The sequence below is a fragment of the Malassezia sympodialis genome, genomic scaffold (genome assembly GCF_000349305.1).
Source record: "Malassezia sympodialis ATCC 42132 genomic scaffold, msy_sf_3, whole genome shotgun sequence".
Classification (NCBI taxonomy): Eukaryota; Fungi; Basidiomycota; class Malasseziomycetes; order Malasseziales; family Malasseziaceae; genus Malassezia; species Malassezia sympodialis.
In genome coordinates, this window is record NW_017387801.1 from 284,781 (window position 1) to 301,193 (window position 16,413).

Here is a 16,413-nt window from a genome sequence, read left to right on the forward strand (position 1 = left end):
TGATCGGCCAAAAATGACCGTGTGGAGACGAGCAGCTACGAGTCACGCTACTGACGGAAGTACTGAGCCATGTTGTGAAGACGGTCGAACATGGTCGATATGTAGGACGTCTCATTGAGTAATGCTTCAAACTGTTGCACAGCGATTTCTTCGCTCACATTGAGCATAAACTTGTCCTGAATCTTGAGCACGGCCTTATCTGGTTCCGCGCGTATATCGGGAATATCTGCTTCGACCATCAGAGCGATCAAGTTCAGGATCAGATTTGCATTTTTGCGAAGGCACGCAAAGGCTGTATGGCATAGCTTCTTAAAGCGCATGTAGTACATGGAAGATGTCCCGCCCATTGCATCGACCATCTCCTTGCAAACCTTCACGGGCGGCGGAAATGGCTTCGGGTCCCGCCCGAGAATGTAGCCAAAGTCGACATGGAAAAAGTGCCCATCGGCAGCAATTAACAGGTTGTCCATATGTCTGTCACCCACACCCAATAGGTATGTAATGACGCAGTAGCCAGCACAGCTGCGTACAAATGTATCAAGCACGGCGGCCTGGACATAAAACGTGGCAACACTGTCGGCGTCGGGATACTGGCTTCGCATGTAACCCAGTAGGTCACCATACTCTGCCACGGCGGCTGCCACGCTCATACTTGGAATGTACTGCACAAGGCCATCGTTCGAACTTGTGGCTAGGACATGGTACGGTGTAATTTTTAGGTCCAAATTCTCGTCACGTAACAGTTGGTCCATGAGGGCAAATAGTTGCAGGACCAGTTGGTCTTGACGCAAATCGTCCCCATTTTTGACGATCACCGTGTAGGAATCACGCTCGCCGCGGCATTCAATGCGCAGGGGAAACAGGTTGCTTTTAAACACTGTGCTGTTCTCAGCCACCACGCCCGTCACATGCACGTCGGGGTCGAGCGGCAGCGCTAGGGGCGCCGAAAAGGCGCGCAGGCCCGTTTTTCGATCGGCCAGCCATGTTCGCAGTTTGTCAATCTTAGTGGGTCGCACATCGCGTGATCCACGCAGCTCCGCCGCTTTGCTCGTTAGCATATCGACAAAGAGCCGTTGCCGCTCCAGCATCTCAACGAGGGGAGCATTCTCTCGCGCGAGAAGGGCGAGAAACTGATCATGCACGCGTCCAAACAGCTCACCATGTCGTTTGTCGTTGCGTTCCACCATGACATACCAAAAAAACATGGTACCCAGTGCGGCATTGTGTGCACTACGACTGCACAAGAGATCAACGAGGCGCGGCGTCTCCTGGTGCGTACTCGAACTGTACAGAGCACGTTGCTCATCATCCGCGGCCTGGAAGGCCTCTTCATCGAACTTGAGGGCCTGCACTAACTGCAGCAGGTACAGTTGGAGCTGGTCATCCCTCGCTTGGCGCAACTGCTTTACCGCGTACGCCCTCACCTTAAGATGCTGGAATGTTGGACCCAATAATTCTAGTGCATCGGACAGCTGTGGCTCAGCCCACATCGGCAGCAGCAAATCCGTTGCTTGTTTCGCCTCCTGGGCATCGGACCAGACGACTGACTTGACAAACTTGGTCAAAGCTGACGAGTGGCGCGTTAAGTAGAAACGAAATGACCAGATCAGGTCCATTTCTGCAGTTGTTAGTACACGTGTAGGCGGATACAGCAAGAGGGTCTAAAGAGTAAGTACAACGGACATACATGGAGCTCATCGCGCACCGCCGCGGTGGGTTTCCGCTCGCGGTCCAAGGCATCTAGGCGCTGGCTGCGCACGAGTCGACGGTGCTTGGCCTCGACCAAATTCTCACTGGAAGCATCAAGATCATTGATCGTGAAGAGCGAGGGCTGGATCCATGTGCGCTCGACGTTCGCGTCGGGCGCTGGTCGTGTCGTGGCCTGCGGCAGCGGCTCTGGCATAGGCTCTGGCTCGCCGTACACGATAGGCACGTCCCAAGCAGGCATCTCGATCGTGAGTACGAGATCTTCAGAGCGCTGAATCTCTTCGGTATAGATGCGGTCCACGGCACGGTGTGCAAGGGTATCGAGCCATTCATTGCTGGGCAGCAGCCCACGCTGCTGACGCTTGCGTAAGGTCTCGAGGCGTGTGCCTTGCGAGGTCTCATTAGGAATATTAGGTGTCGAGGATGGTCTGTATGGATCTGCGTGCTTTCCTCGCCATAGGCGCAGGCGCTGCTTGCCACGGTGCAGGGCGCTGGCGTAAGTGGGCGCTCGATACGTACCCGCAACGGTTGAAGAGTGGCAGGGTCGTGCCTCCGATCGGAGTCTCCGATGACGGTCCGGCAACATCGAGCACTGTCAGTGCCAGCTGGGTATGGAGCGGCAATTCCGCCACTTGACACGGCAATGTGATCCACTCGTTCCATCTGTGACGTCAGCCGAGCCTACGTACGTGTGTGCGTCGCTCTGCGCCGAATACTGCGTGTGTACAGGAAGTGACAGGGGCCGATTGTCCGCATAGAGCTCGCATCGCACGCACAAGGGCGGATAGCGGCTGCTGTCAGTAACTCATCACGCACGCCTGGTGGATGCCCCGGAACACATGCGAGGGTTCCGCGACAAGCTGCGCGGGCGTGTCGCGCTCGAGCATGCCTTCCAACGAGACACTGAGTTAGATTTGTTACGTACATGCACACGCTGACATTGCGCGGCACGTCACACGTCGCGACGAATGAGTACACGTCCCCATTCATCGTCGCCGTGGCCAGGGGAGCCTCCACATGAGCACGTTCACCGTGCCGAGGCGACCCTGCGTGGGTTCTCTCTTTGCGCCCTGACAAGATGAGTCACTATTTCGAGCCAGAATTCTGGCTACGCATATGCGGCTACTTTCTACTGACGTTGGTGGGCGTAAACTGGCTCTCACATGTGGCCTGGCGTCAGGCCCTGCGAGACACGAATGCCATGAAACGCCGGCGGATCCTCGAGAAGCTGGGCCGGGCGCACTCGACGGTCCGGTATATGTTTGTCGGTTTCTTCCATCCATTTAGCAATGCGGGAGGCGGTGGAGAGCGCGTGCTGTATGAGGCCATTAGCCACCACCAGCGCCGAGATGAGAACATCATCTGTGTGGTGTACTCAGGCGACATTGTGCCTGGCGAGGGCTGCGTGACCAAGGAGCAGATTCTAAGTCGGGTCCAGGAGCGCTTCAACATTAAACTAGACCCCACTCGAATTGCCTTTCTACCGCTGTTCCAGCGCAAACTGGTAGGAGACAAGTTCTGGCGTATGTTTACGCTGGCCGGCCAGGCGTATGGAGCGAACCGACTAGGCTACGAGGCGCTGAGCCAGCTGGTCCCTGATGTGTTTATCGACACGATGGGCTATGCCTTTGCGCTATACCCCGTGAAGAACTTCTCTCGCAGGATTCGTGTGGGTGCGTATGTGCACTATCCGACTATCAGCACGGACATGCTGCAGCGCGTGCGCCGGCGTCAGGAGGGCCACACGAATGCGCCATGGATTGCTACTAGTTTGCCTGTCTCCCTCTTCAAGTACGTGTACTATCAAATTTTTGCCGCTTGCTATGGTGCTGCACTTCGCTCGGCGGATGTGATTGTGTGCAATGGCAGCTGGACCAAGTCGCACATTGACGAACTACTGCCCCGTCGCGTGGGGCGTCCGTGGAAGATGGCCCCTTTGCCAAGAGTGCACATTGTATACCCGCCGTGCGACACGGCGGCGTTTGCTGAGCTCCCCTTGGAGGGCCGCCAGAACCGCTACATGGTAAGTGTGGCGCAATTCCGCCCTGAGAAGGAACACGAGATGCAGCTGCGCATCCTGCGCGGACTCCTGGACAAGTACCCGGAACTTAAGTCGTCGCGCGGCTCGAATCGCCCATTGCGCCTGGTTCTAATTGGCAGCTGCCGCGATGACGAGGACCGCGCCCGCCTATCGCAGCTGCGCACGCTGGCCAAGTCGCTTATGATCGAGAACCATGTGGAATGGCATGTGGATGCGCCATTCTCGACCGTTGTCCAGCAGATGCGCCACGCCAGCATCGGCCTCAGCACCATGGTCGACGAACATTTTGGCATTGCGGTCGTCGAGTACATGGCCGCTGGTCTGCTCACATTATCGCATGCCTCTGCGGGGCCATTGCAGGACATTGCCGTACCAGTTGACGGCGCCGAAACGGGCTTCCATGCAAGCTCGCTGGATGACTATGTGACCACGGCGTATCGGCTCATGGTCCTGCCGCCTGACGCAGCGCTCCGTATTCGTCAGGCGGCTCGCACACGTGCTACGACTACGTTCAGTGCAGCTGAATTCGAAAACAACTGGCGCAAGTACATGTGGGACGAGCTCGTGCCCGCCTCGCTGCTGGCCGAGAACAAGCAAGCACTGGAAAAGCAGGCCGCGGCGCAACGGCACTTGCAGCAGCGCGTAGTCCCCTCGCAGGCCTCAGAGGCGGCATCTACGATCGAAGCCGCGAAAAGCACGGAGGGCGCGGCCAATGCGGATGGCGGTGTCTCTTCTGCGGTGTACACGTCGCAGAGCGCTGTGCCTCGTCCGGCTAGGAGCACTTAGTTAATTTCAATGGATTTGGGCGCGCCGAACGCTGCCTTGGTTTGCTCATAAATCAAGAACTGACCGCTCACCAGGATCGCTGTCATGAGGATCCTGGTGGGCAGGCCGGCCCAGATACCCATAGGTCCTGCTTCCTTCGCGAGCACCCACAGCTTCTTCAGCGCAGAGCCGCGACCGCCACCACCCTTGTTGATCTTGGAAAGGAGCGTGTCGGCCGGGTGCGAGAGCACAGCCGCCGCCACACCAGCGGTCAGGCCACACCCAAGCTGTACGGTGATTTCACCAGCCTTGCCTGTCTTCCGCAGAGTCTCTGGCGACACAGTCTTGTTCACTAGGTTGTGCATCATCTCGTTCGTGTAGAACTGTCCGATGGCATAGGGTACCTGCTTAAACAGGATCGGCACATAGCCAGCATAGAAGCCGCCCAAGCCGCCCTCAGACCACAGGCGCGTCAAGGCGCCTGCGAGGCCGCGGGCGTAGCCGCGCTCCGACACGAGACGGATACGCGCGGCCTCCAGGGGCGTAAGTAGGGTTGTAGCAATCACCTCGGCAGCGCTCGCTGAGCCAAGATAGATCAGCTGGCGGTACTCGCGGACCTTCGCCTCGTCCCCGAGAAAGTCGATCGATTGTTTCTTGAAGAACTCGTAGCCGCAGAACTTGGCGCCACCCTGGATTAGGTAGCCCACTGCTGTGGGACCAAAGCCTGCCAACAGGCCGCCGGGACCGTCGCTAGCGACAATGCTGCGCGTCATGCTCATCATCGTCGCTTTGCTGCCGGCCGGCTCCAGTTGCAGTCGCGTCTTGACGACATCAATGGGCGTCAGGCCGCCATGCGTGAGCGTCGCGCACAAGCCGCCAGCCGCAAAAAACTGCACATAGTTGGTCAGTGAAAAGTTCGGCGTGAGGGTAGTGTCGGGCATCGCTAGTATGCGGACGACGGCTGCAACTGATCTAGACAGGTGGCCCGTGTGGCGGACGGCAATATGTGCAACAGCCTAGTAGGTTTCTAGCGGCCCACGTGGCGGGGATCTATGAGTTAAATACGGCCCGCCTCCTTAAGCTTCGCGATCAGCTCGTCGACGTTCTCGACCTTGGCTCCGCCCTCGCGCTTAGGAGGCTCTGCGACCTTGAGGGTCTCGAGTCGGGGCTCGATGTCCTTCTCGAGGCCGAGGTCCGCGACCGTGTACTTGGTCATCTTCTTCTTTTTGGCCTTCATGATGTTCGGCAGCGAGGCGTAGCGTGGCTCGTTCAGACGTAGGTCCGTAGTAAGCACGAGCGGGACCGTAGTCTCAACAATGGCCAGACCACCGTCAACCTCACGGGTGACACGGACCTTGTCGCCCTTGTCGCCCTTGCCCTCGAGCTCGAGCTTCGAAGCGAACGTCGCCTGGGGCCACTTAAGCAGACCCGCGAGCATCTGGCCGGTCTGGCTAGCATCGTCGTCAATCGCCTGCTTGCCGAGGAGGACCATACCGATCTCATCCTCGCCCGCTTCCTTGTCGACAACAGCGCGCAGGATCTTGCTCACCGCGAGCGGCTCCAGAGGACCGGGCACATCCACGTGGATGGCATCGTCGGCACCCATGGCGAGCGCGGTACGCAGCACATCCTGCGACTTGGCTGGGCCAGCAGACATAACTGTAATGCGCTTCACCGCCTCCTTGTTGCGCTCGCGCAGGCGCACCGCCTCCTCCACGGCGATCTCGTCGAATGGGTTCATCGAGTGCTGCACGTTCGTGTCTACACCCTTGCCGTCCGAGGCAACGCGGATCTTGACAGCTTACATGTCAGATATCACAAACACGAACCATAGTCAATCGTGCGTTTCACAGGCACAAGCACACGCAGCTGGTTCACAAGAGAAGCACGCATCGTTGTAGTACCGGAGAAGCCGTCACGGCGGAAGGCGACCTCCGGCTCAGACCCACGTGGCACTTGCAGCTCCTCTCACGCGCCGTCGCCGGGGGACCTCATGTCGGTGCACTTGCCCGCGCCGCCGACCGCCGCGCAGGTGCAGGCCTGGTTGGCGCGGCAGCATGCATTGTTAGCCTCGGAGCGTGAAGAAGAGCGTACCCAGAATACCCTTCTGCTCTCGCAGTGCGCCCCGCGTGTGCTCGCGCGCCATGGCCTCGCACTACTCGGTCTTGGCGTATCCAACGTGCGTGTCGGCCCGGGTGCTCGAACGTACGTTCATGTCTCTCACGCAGTCTTGTGGATCTCGAGAATGCAACAGCTCTACACACCAGCTCTCTACTGGGTACCCACACGTTCCGGCCTGGCGATGTATGCCAGATCGAAGACCACCACGCCCAGCCCGCGCCGTCCGGCATGCGTGGCGTCGTGTACCGCGTGCACGAGTCGCGCATTACGTTGGCCCTTGAAGAGCGGTCTGCCTCTCAGAACGACGAGGCGGACTTTCCTCCCCTCGTGCGGCTCGTCAAGCTCGCGAACGAAGCGACATACGCCCGTCTTGACCAGACACTCGCACAGCTTGCAGAGTCCCTCGGCGTGCCGCCGCCTCCTTCCGCTGAGCCGGCCACCGAGCTCGCTAGTGCGTCCACGCTGACGCGCGTCCTACTTGGCCTCGAGCCGCCGACGTGGGCACCGACGGCGCCTGCGTGGACGCCCCTGCACCCCCGCCTTAATGCGTCGCAAAAAGAGGCCTTATCCTTTGCATTACGCGCCAACCACTTTGCTCTCCTCCATGGACCACCCGGCACAGGGAAAACCACAGCTATGGCCGAGCTGATCGTCCAGCTGGCCTGCCTGTACCCAGAGGCACGCATTCTCGTGTGTGGGGCCAGTAACCTCGCCGTGGACAATTTGCTAGAGCGCGTTGTGAGCACGCCCGAATACCGCGAGGCGCTCCAGCATGCGCGTACCTCTGTGACACGGATCGGCCATGCGGCGCGTGTTCTCCCTGCGTTGACGGGCGCTACGCTGGACGTGCAGAGCAGCGAGTCGCCGGAGGGCCAGCTTGTGCGCGACGTCGCTAAGGAAATCAATGAGCTCATGGCCGCACTGTCGCCCCCGCCGACCGCGCGTGCCGGCAACAAGAGCGCACGCAAGGCGCCGCGCCCGCGGGGCGCCGAGCGTCGCCAGATGTGGGAGCAGGTGCGCGCGCTGCGCAAAGAATACCGGCAACGTGACCAGGCTGTGGCAGGCTCCGTGCTGCGCCGCGCACGCATTGTCATGGCAACGTGCCACGGAGCGGGATCGCGGGCACTTGACCAGCATATGTTCGACTTTGTTGTGATTGACGAGGCGTGCCAGGCGCTGGAACTATCGTGCTGGACACCAATTCTCCGCCTGGCGTCCCACGGACGTGTCTTTTTGAGTGGCGACCCCCAACAGCTGCCGCCGACGGTCCAGTCAACGCCGCCGTCTGTGGCGCCAGGCATGGGCGCGCTGCCACTGCCTGCGACACTGGAGACCACCCTGTTTGACCGCATGCTTGCGCTCTACGGCAGTGATTGCAAGGCGCTGCTTTCTGTGCAATACCGCATGAACAAGGAAATCATGGCATTTTCCAATGCACACCTGTATGGAGGGCAGCTACAGGCGCACGAGAGCTGTGCGGCAATCCGGCTTGGCGATTTGGGCGTCGACGGCGACGACGACGACGCGCATGGCGCGCCGCTTGTATTCTACGACACAACCGGTACGGGCATGTACGAGCGGACAGACACGGCACTTTTGCAGCGCCACTCGCGGTTGAATGAGAATGAGGCAGAGCTGGTTGCGCAGCACATTGCCCTGCTCGTGGAGCGAGGCGTACCCCCCGCCTCCATCGCTGTACTCTCGCCCTACGCGGCGCAAGTTGACATGATCGACACGCAACTTCGCGCTGTGTATGGTGGACACGTGGAGGTCGGTACGGTCGACGGTATGCAGGGGCGTGAGAAGGACGTGGTTGTGCTCAGCCTTGTGCGAAGCAACGACGCGCACGATGTCGGATTTCTGCAAGACCAGCGCCGCCTCAATGTGGCCATGACGCGTGCGAAGCGGCAGCTGGTCGTGATTGGCGATGCAGATACCATCGGCGAGGTACCGGCCGGCAAGTCGGGGCCTGCGCGCCTGTTCCTGCGCGCGTGGATGGAGCACCTGCACATGCACGCACTGGTGGAAATGGTGCCTACTTAGTCCTATGATACAGGGGTGATCTTTTCTATACGAGGCCATCGTAGAGTGAGAGTGCCTGTACAATGGAGGGATCCTGCTTTGAGCCCTCCTTAAACTCTTCAAACGACAGCTCTGCATTCTTATCGCGGTCCATCAGATTAAAAATTTTGTCGACGCGCTTCTCGGGCGTGTCTTCGTCCTCCGGGAGCTTGACCATCTCCCCGGTCAGCTTGTAGATGGCCCGCACAATGGTGAGCATTTCGTTGTAGGTGATCGTGCCATCGCCATCAATGTCGTACAGCTGGAACGCCCAGCGCAGTTTCTCGTCGAGCCGGCCGCGGCTCGTCACGCTCAGAGCGCAGATAAACTCCTTGAAGTCAATCGATCCATTCTTGTTTTCGTCAAATACATTGAAGACGTATTCAGCCAGCGGCGCAGGGTCGCCGAATGGGAAGAATTGCTTGTAGATCCGCGAGAACTCGGCCTTGTCCAGCACGCCCGAGGGGCAGTCATTCATAAATCCCTTGTACCACTGCTGCAATTCCTTGCGGTCGACTGCATTGGTGAGATGCGTCATACATACAGTAGGTATTTTTCTGTAGGTCCGAGAGCTGCTCGGGCGTGAGCTTTGACTGTGTCTTTCCCATGGTGGGCTAGCGAAAGCGTGTGGCGAGGCGCGGCGTCCACCGCACGGCCCTTTCGGCCGGGCTTCGTGGACCCCGCAGTGCCACCCCCTCCCGTACGACTTGGCATGCCGCATTCGTTGGCCACGTTCAAGCCTCTGGTGAGCCAGCTCGTGCAGAGCTTGGCGGTCCCACCGCCGCCGAGCGGCAAGATGCGTCCCCCCGCTGCGCCGCTTACGCAGTCGCAGCTGGAGGCCCTGCTCCTTCACCTCACGGATGTCGAATTCACATCGGACGCGGCGCACTATGCGCAGATCGGTGCGGCCCTCACGGCCCTGCGCATGAGCGGGCTGGATCGCGAGCCATCGACGCTCGTGTTCATGCGCGACCATTTTCTCGCGCAGGTAGCGCCGATCGCCATCCCAGAGCTGCCGGCGTCGCCCCACACGGACTACCGTGGCTGGGTAGACATGGTCGGCACGGGCGGCGACGGCCAAGACTCGTTCAACGTGTCGACTACGGCATCGTTCGTGGCAGCGGGTGTGGATGGCATGCATGTGTGCAAGCATGGCGGCAAGGCATCCTCGTCGTCGTCCGGCTCTGCTGAGCTGCTATTCTCGCTAGGGCTGCCGCTGCTCGACGTGCCGGCCACTCAGGCAGCGACACTCCTTGGCCAGAGTTCCTGCACCTTCTTCCTAGCTCCCTTGTTTCACCGCGCGATGATGCCGCTCGCTCCCATTCGCTCGGCGCTGGGGTTCCCGACGCTCTTTAATATCCTGGGCCCCCTCATGAACCCTGCGCGCCCCCAGCGTGGCGTGTATGGCGTGCACAGTTCCGGCCTCGGGCCCCTGTACGCCGAGACGCTGAAGCGGACAGGCATGGAGCACTTTTGGGTCGTCTGTGGCCAGGAAGGCCTCGATGAGGTGAGCCCCGCCGGCCCGACCGACGTGTGGGAGGTGCGCGACGGCGCGATTGAGCACCGCATTGTGCGTCCAGAGGACTTTGGGCTGCCGCCGCATCCACTCGATGAGGTACGCTCCGGCACCGCCGCACAGAATGCTGCCGTTGTCCTGGAGCTATTTACACTTGGCCACGAGCCGGCGCCAGGCCGACTGATCGAGGCGCGGCGTGTCTCAGCGGCCCCGCCAGGCTCCCAGCTCGAGGAGATCCCTGCGGGTACCAATCTGCGTGCCCTGTGGGACTATACGTTGCTGCAGGCCGCTGCGCTGCTGTACGTGGCAGGTCAGGGCGGAGGCGATCCCCGGGCGTGCACCGCACTGGCGCGCCAATCGCTCGTGACCGGACGCGCACTGCACGCACTCGATCATCTGCGCACACTGATGCACCAGCTTCGTTCGTCCACGACTTGTCCCTAGCTACACTACAGGTCTCGCAGAAACCCGTTCTTTTTCATCCGATACTTGTACGGCATGCCTGCCTTGAAGCGGTCCACGTCATCGCGCGGCTGCGCCATGCCACTGGAGCCCTGGCCGAAGCGAGGCCGGCCGCTCGCCTCACGGCGCGCTTGGTCGAGCCGGATCTTGCGTCCAAGTTCCGTTTCGCCATTGATATGGTCAATGGGCGCGCGCGCAGCGCCGCTGCCCGCAGCAAACACCGGCGGCTCATTCGCCTCGCCAAAGTTGCCCTGCGCAAGCACCACGTTCTCCTTGGTAGCCGCGACCTTTTTCGGGCCATTCGGCGTCTTGAACGTGTGCTGCTCCGACAGCAAGTCGCGGCCAGCCGCCCCCAGCTTGCTCATGCGGTCAAAGTCCTTGGCAGCTTCGATATTTTCGGCGGTGTACTGCCGCTCATACGGGCTCTCGTACGGCTTGCCGGCGCGTAGGGCCTCGGCCTTTAAGCGCTCCTCCTCGGCGATCGAGGGCATGCCTTCTGCAACGCGCTCGCGCTCTTCCTCCTCGCGCTCGATGCGTTCGTGTTCGCGGAAGTGCACCACATCTTCCGGATGCGAGTACGCCTCGTCCGTCTGGTCCTGGGGCCGGTTGTGGTATAAACTCTCGTGGTGCACATAGTACTCCGACTCCTCGTCGTAGTGGTGTCCGAGCTCATTCTTGCCAAACTCGGGGAACTGTGGCAGGCCCTTTACACCGCCATGCAGGAACTCAGCGCGTGAGACCATGCCGTCATGGTTGTAGTCGAGTCGGCGAAGCACCTCGCGCACAATCTTGTCTGCCTTCTCGTCATGTACTTCAGCGTTGGGCGAATGCTTACGCGAGAGAGAGTGGTGCACACCATAGATCGCCTCAATCTCTGCGCGCTCTAGCACGCCATTGCGGTCCAAGTCGTGCAGCGCGAAAAAGCTCGCGAGGTCAAAGGCGCCAATGTGGTGCTCAGCCGCCATATGTTCCTGCATGTAATTCTCGGGATTCTTGTCCGCAAACACGGGGCCTTTCGGTGCCTTGCGCGCAAGCACCAGGCCCGCAACCGTAAGAGCGGCGAGCGATGCCGCCACGGCACGCATGTCGAGTTGGTTGGAGAGGAACAAGCGGAAGTGGCTTCCCTCCACGCGCGTGGTGTCGAGAGTTTGGGCCAATCACCACCGGGTGTAGAATCTCCTTGCAGGGGCCTACGAACTGTCACCCTATCCTTGCTTCTCGAGCGCCTGGAGTGCGACGAGGTTCGCATAGATGCCTTGGCGCTGCAGGAGCGTGGCATGGTCTCCTGCCTCACTCACGACACCGTTTTCAAATGCGTAGATACAGTCCGCCTGCGCGATCGTCGCGAGGCGGTGAGCAATAGAAATGGTAGTGCGTCCAGACGCGGCACGGTCGAGCGCCTGCTGCACCATCTTCTCCGAGTCCGAGTCAAGCGCACTCGTCGCCTCGTCGAGAAGCAGAATCTTGGGGTTGCGGATCAGCGCGCGGGCGATCGCGATCCGCTGCTTCTGCCCACCACTGAGCTGCGCACCTTTACCGCCGACCTCCGTTTGGAAGCCATTCGGCAGGCCATCAATGAACTCCATGATGTTAGCTGCTCGCGCCACATCGTGCAGCTGCTCTTGCGTCACGGAAGCAGGATCATCTAGCGCTCCAAGCCGCAAATTGAACTCGATAGTCCCGTCGTACAGCGTTGGCTCCTGCGAAACGAGCGCCATGTGCTTGCGCAGAGAGCGCAGATTCAGCGTGCGTATGTCATGCCCGTCGATCAAAATGCGGCCACCTGTCACGTCATAAAAGCGCTCAATCAGCTGAATCGTCGTCGACTTGCCGCATCCACTCGCGCCGACAAGGGCACTGTGGGTGCCGGGCAGCATATCCAGATCCACGCCGCGCAGCACACGGACACCGGGGCGCGATGGATACTCGAAGTGCACGCCTTCAAACCGCACATGGCCGCGGCACACGGGCAGGTCGATCCCCTCCGACGATTCAGCGTCCATGGTGGGCCGGCTATCGAGCAGACGGAACAGATTCGTACCGGCACTCGCTGCGTTCGACACGTCGGGCACAAAGTTGAACACGCTGCCGGCCTGGATACTGCCGAATACCACGGCAGTAAAGATTGTGAAGAATTGCGACGGCGTGTACTCTTGCCGCATGAGCAGCTGATATCCATACCAGAATCCAAGCGAGATGACAAAGTACGACGTCGACTGCGAAAAGGCATAAAAAATATTGCCAAAGAACGCCGCTTTCTTGGCCACCATCGATGCGCGGTCCAGTGCCGCATCGTAGCGCGCAAGACAGTCGTCCTCGCGCGTAAGCGCAGCGACCGTGCGGATAGCGGCAGCCGACTCGCACGCCATCTGCGACGTGGCCAGATGCACCTGACGAACTTTGACATCCTTTTGGACAACAAGCAGCAGACGCACAAAGCCCGCACACAGCGTGAAAGGTATGCAGGCAATCACAACCAGTGCCAGCTTCCAGCCATACACGAGCGCAATGATGGCACCCATAATCAGCGTCGAAATCGACTGCATGATCGAGCCCATCGACACGCCGACAAAACTGTTGATCTTGAGCGTATTCTCCGCGAGCGACGAGGTGAGCGTTCCACTGTTGTGCCCATCCTCATCAAAGTAGGAGACGTCGGCACGCATGTATGCACGGAACATCATGCTGCGCAGGCGCTGCATAAGGATGGCGGAGCCCTGTTGGATCAACGAGATCTGCACCATCGTTGCCAAAGTCGACAGGATCGCAATCACGAAGAAGTACAGGGCATGGTGGTTGGCTGTGTGTCGCATGCGATCACGTATCGGCTCGGGGCAGGGCGTACCCGCCGAGCCCGATGGGCACTGACTGTAATTGTCGAGCGCTAGGCCAAACAAGATCGAGAAGCAGGGGTACGCTGCACCGGTCGCAACAGCACAGAGTATGCCTGGCAGGAAGTATGGCGGGATCAAGTCGTGCCCCACCCGCGCAAGGCGCTGTAGCAGCCACACCACACTGCGTGTCTTGTCCTTGAGCGGCGGATCCATGGGCCCTGTCTTGAGGCCCTGCATCTTCATCACCTGTGTCAGTGTGCTCTCCATCGACACGGCACTCGCACGCGACCGGACCGGCTGCAACGGCACGGGCGCGATGGCCGGGGGCACGCTGGGCTGAGTCGTGCTGATCAGATTTTGCGTTTCGTTCGTGTGGATGCGCTGCGTCGCGACCAGACTCGCATACAGTCCATCGGGAATGTCGAGGAGCTCGTTGTGACGTCCCTGCTCCACGATGTTCCCTCGCTGGAGCACGACAATGTGATCCGCGTTCTTAATCGTGCTTAGTCGGTGCGCAACGGTAATGGTAGTGCGCCCGCGCGAGGCGCGATCGAGCGCCTCTTGCACGATACCCTCGCTCTGCGTGTCCAGCGCACTGGTTGCTTCGTCAAGGAGCAAAATGCGGGGGTTCTTCACAATCGCGCGTGCGATGGAGACGCGCTGCTTCTGTCCACCGCTCAGCAGCGCAGCGCGCTCGCCGACCTGGGTGTGGTAGCCCTCGGGCAGCTGCATAATAAAGTTGTGTGCATTGGCAAGTTGGGCCGCCTCCTGAATAAGAGCATCCTTCTTTTCGTCAGGCCAGTGCTCGTACGGCGTGTGCAGTAGGCCAAACGCAATATTCTCCCACACAGTCGTGTTGAACAGTGTGGGCTCCTGTGACACGAGCCCGACCTGCGTGCGCAGCCACTGGATGTTGATGTCGCGTAACTTGACATCATCGAGGTACACGTCGCCTTCAGTTGGATCGTAGAAGCGCTCGATCAACGACACAATTGTGCTCTTGCCGGAACCAGACGGGCCGACCAGCGCAGTCGTCTCGCCGGGACGCATTTCAAGGTTCATGTGCGTCAAGATAGGAATGTCCGGCCGCGACGGGTAGGTGAATGACACATTGCGAACCGACAAGTAGCCGTGGCATACCGAGGGGCGGAGCCCCTCGGTGCTCGACGAGTCGATCGTCGGCACGCGGTCGATCGCCTCGAATACCTTTCCGCCCGCCGCCTGTGCAAAGCTGAGTGTCTGCAGGTTCGGCGCCAGCATGGCCATACTAAAAGCCCCGATCAGCACACTGAAGATGACGTTCATCACAATGCCACTCTGCACCTCGCCATCAGCGACGAGTTTCGAGCCGAAGTAGAAAGCCAACGCATAGGCACAGTAGATGCAGAAGAAAAAGGCGCCAATTCCAATGCCCGCTGCGATCGCCCGGCGGCGGCTTGCACCGAGCGCGCGCAGGTTCTGGGCCTCATACAACCGCCCGAGCTGTGCGCCCATATCGAACGCCTTGACCGTGCGTACGGTCGACAGCGACTCTTCTGCGATCGACGCGGCCTTGGCCACCTGCGCAAGCTCAATCTGCTGGTACTTCGACACGAAGATGTTCATCACGACGGCCGCGCCGACGATGCACGGTAGGATGGATGTCATGACGAGAGCGAGTTTCCAGTTGCGTACATACGCCACGACAAAACCCGTGATGAACGTCGCGATGAATGCCATCATCAGCGGCAGCTTGTCGCTGATGCCATCCTGGATCAGCTGGATATCGCTCTGAATGCGCGTTGTGATTTCGCCAGGGCCCAGCTTGTCAAAGTATGCAATGTCCTGCCGCAGAATCGCACGCAGATACTCTTTGCGGATGCGCTGCGTAATTTCCTCGCCTGTGTATACAAAAATGGCCATGTACACATAGATCACAACAAACGACACAATGCCAATGACCACGAGGTACACGGCGTCCATATTCACAGAATCATTCGCCTCGATGGCTCTTTGTATGACCTCCGTCGTCGACAGCCCCGGGTCATTCAGCGAGAGAAACTTGGTCGTGAGGTTTCCGAACAGGATCGTCATCACTGGCTGTGCCGCGCCCGAGGCCATACCACACAGCAGTCCGATCCAGTTCAAGAGGCGCTCCCATGGCGTCGCATAACGGAAGAGCTCACTGAGTTTCGCTGGCTTGGGAGCAGCCGGCGGCTTCTTGGGTGGTGGCACACTCACAGTGGCAGACGCAGTGCTTCCGGCCCTCTTCTCGCTCTCCACGTCCCATCCGTCCGACGGACCCCGCAGATGCCGCGCAAACATGGGCGGCTCGTCGTCGTACGCTTCCGCATTTCGTGGCGCATACATCGGTGATGCATTCCATGAGGTAGAAGGACTGATCGGCGAGTAGGGCATCCCACGCGACTTGGCATCGAACCGCGGCGTGTTGATCAGAGTCGCATGCTCATCCTCGTTCCAGACCGTAGAGGCAAACACAGGCCCTGTCGACCAAGTAGGCGAGTGCGCATAGTCCGGCAGTTTCGGCGTTCCCCCATTGCTGTTGTATGGCATCGGCTCCATGGCCGGCGCCAGGAGATGCTGCGACGCCGTGTTCGGCGGTCCTGGTGTGTCTGCCGCGGCCCATAGCCCCGCGTGGGAAATGTTAGCAGCGCCCACTGGCGGCCTCATTAGTGTCTTGGGTATTTCTCTGGGCATATCGGCCGTCACGGTCGGTACATCGGTTTCAACGTCAAAGTACAGACTGTCCCTCTCGTACCAGTGAGGCGTTGCGCCGAGAGGATCCGGCGAGGGCTGGCCCTGTGCCAGGTAGTCAGTCGCTTCTTCGTGCAGCACGGGCTTTTCCTCCTGCGGCCCTTTGGCATTGTCGTACACCTGGGGGACCGTTTCGTCCGCCATGCACCACA

The 16,413-nt window shown here is 59.9% G+C and overlaps 9 protein-coding genes across 9 annotated transcripts; 3 read left to right on the forward strand and 6 right to left on the reverse strand.

The window, feature by feature from the left end:
- Positions 1 to 47: 47 nt before the first annotated feature.
- Positions 48 to 2,293, reverse strand: MSY001_0715 (uncharacterized protein; the record flags this gene model as incomplete). The annotated part of the gene is made up of 2 exons (XM_018885793.1): positions 48 to 1,661; positions 1,688 to 2,293. 2 exons carry the CDS (start codon positions 2,291 to 2,293, stop codon positions 48 to 50), a joined length of 2,220 nt encoding a protein of 739 aa, XP_018739331.1.
- Positions 2,294 to 2,785: 492 nt separating this feature from the next.
- On the forward strand, positions 2,786 to 4,534 carry ALG11 (Alpha-1,2-mannosyltransferase-like protein, role in oligosaccharide-lipid intermediate biosynthetic process; the record flags this gene model as incomplete). The annotated part of the gene is made up of 1 exon (XM_018885795.1): positions 2,786 to 4,534. The coding sequence occupies one exon, from the start codon at positions 2,786 to 2,788 to the stop codon at positions 4,532 to 4,534; it is 1,749 nt and encodes a 582-aa protein (XP_018739332.1).
- Positions 4,535 to 4,616: 82 nt separating this feature from the next.
- Positions 4,617 to 5,454, reverse strand: MSY001_0717 (uncharacterized protein; the record flags this gene model as incomplete). The annotated part of the gene is made up of 2 exons (XM_018885796.1): positions 4,617 to 4,627; positions 4,653 to 5,454. The coding sequence occupies 2 exons, from the start codon at positions 5,452 to 5,454 to the stop codon at positions 4,617 to 4,619; spliced, it is 813 nt and encodes a 270-aa protein (XP_018739333.1).
- A 116-nt stretch (positions 5,455 to 5,570) lies between these two features.
- MSY001_0718 (uncharacterized protein) lies at positions 5,571 to 6,406 on the reverse strand (the record flags this gene model as incomplete). The annotated part of the gene is made up of 2 exons (XM_018885797.1): positions 5,571 to 6,313; positions 6,343 to 6,406. 2 exons carry the CDS (start codon positions 6,404 to 6,406, stop codon positions 5,571 to 5,573), a joined length of 807 nt encoding a protein of 268 aa, XP_018739334.1.
- Positions 6,407 to 6,506: 100 nt separating this feature from the next.
- Positions 6,507 to 8,677, forward strand: MSY001_0719 (uncharacterized protein; the record flags this gene model as incomplete). Its single annotated transcript, XM_018885798.1, has 2 exons — positions 6,507 to 6,718; positions 6,742 to 8,677. The coding sequence occupies 2 exons, from the start codon at positions 6,507 to 6,509 to the stop codon at positions 8,675 to 8,677; spliced, it is 2,148 nt and encodes a 715-aa protein (XP_018739335.1).
- A 25-nt stretch (positions 8,678 to 8,702) lies between these two features.
- Positions 8,703 to 9,303, reverse strand: MSY001_0720 (uncharacterized protein; the record flags this gene model as incomplete). The annotated part of the gene is made up of 2 exons (XM_018885799.1): positions 8,703 to 9,211; positions 9,240 to 9,303. 2 exons carry the CDS (start codon positions 9,301 to 9,303, stop codon positions 8,703 to 8,705), a joined length of 573 nt encoding a protein of 190 aa, XP_018739336.1.
- Positions 9,304 to 9,407: 104 nt separating this feature from the next.
- Positions 9,408 to 10,655, forward strand: MSY001_0721 (uncharacterized protein; the record flags this gene model as incomplete). Its single annotated transcript, XM_018885800.1, has 1 exon — positions 9,408 to 10,655. The coding sequence occupies one exon, from the start codon at positions 9,408 to 9,410 to the stop codon at positions 10,653 to 10,655; it is 1,248 nt and encodes a 415-aa protein (XP_018739337.1).
- Positions 10,656 to 10,660: 5 nt separating this feature from the next.
- On the reverse strand, positions 10,661 to 11,758 carry MSY001_0722 (uncharacterized protein; the record flags this gene model as incomplete). Its single annotated transcript, XM_018885801.1, has 1 exon — positions 10,661 to 11,758. The coding sequence occupies one exon, from the start codon at positions 11,756 to 11,758 to the stop codon at positions 10,661 to 10,663; it is 1,098 nt and encodes a 365-aa protein (XP_018739338.1).
- Positions 11,759 to 11,878: 120 nt separating this feature from the next.
- MSY001_0723 (uncharacterized protein) lies at positions 11,879 to 16,405 on the reverse strand (the record flags this gene model as incomplete). The annotated part of the gene is made up of 1 exon (XM_018885802.1): positions 11,879 to 16,405. The coding sequence occupies one exon, from the start codon at positions 16,403 to 16,405 to the stop codon at positions 11,879 to 11,881; it is 4,527 nt and encodes a 1,508-aa protein (XP_018739339.1).
- Positions 16,406 to 16,413: the final 8 nt, after the last annotated feature.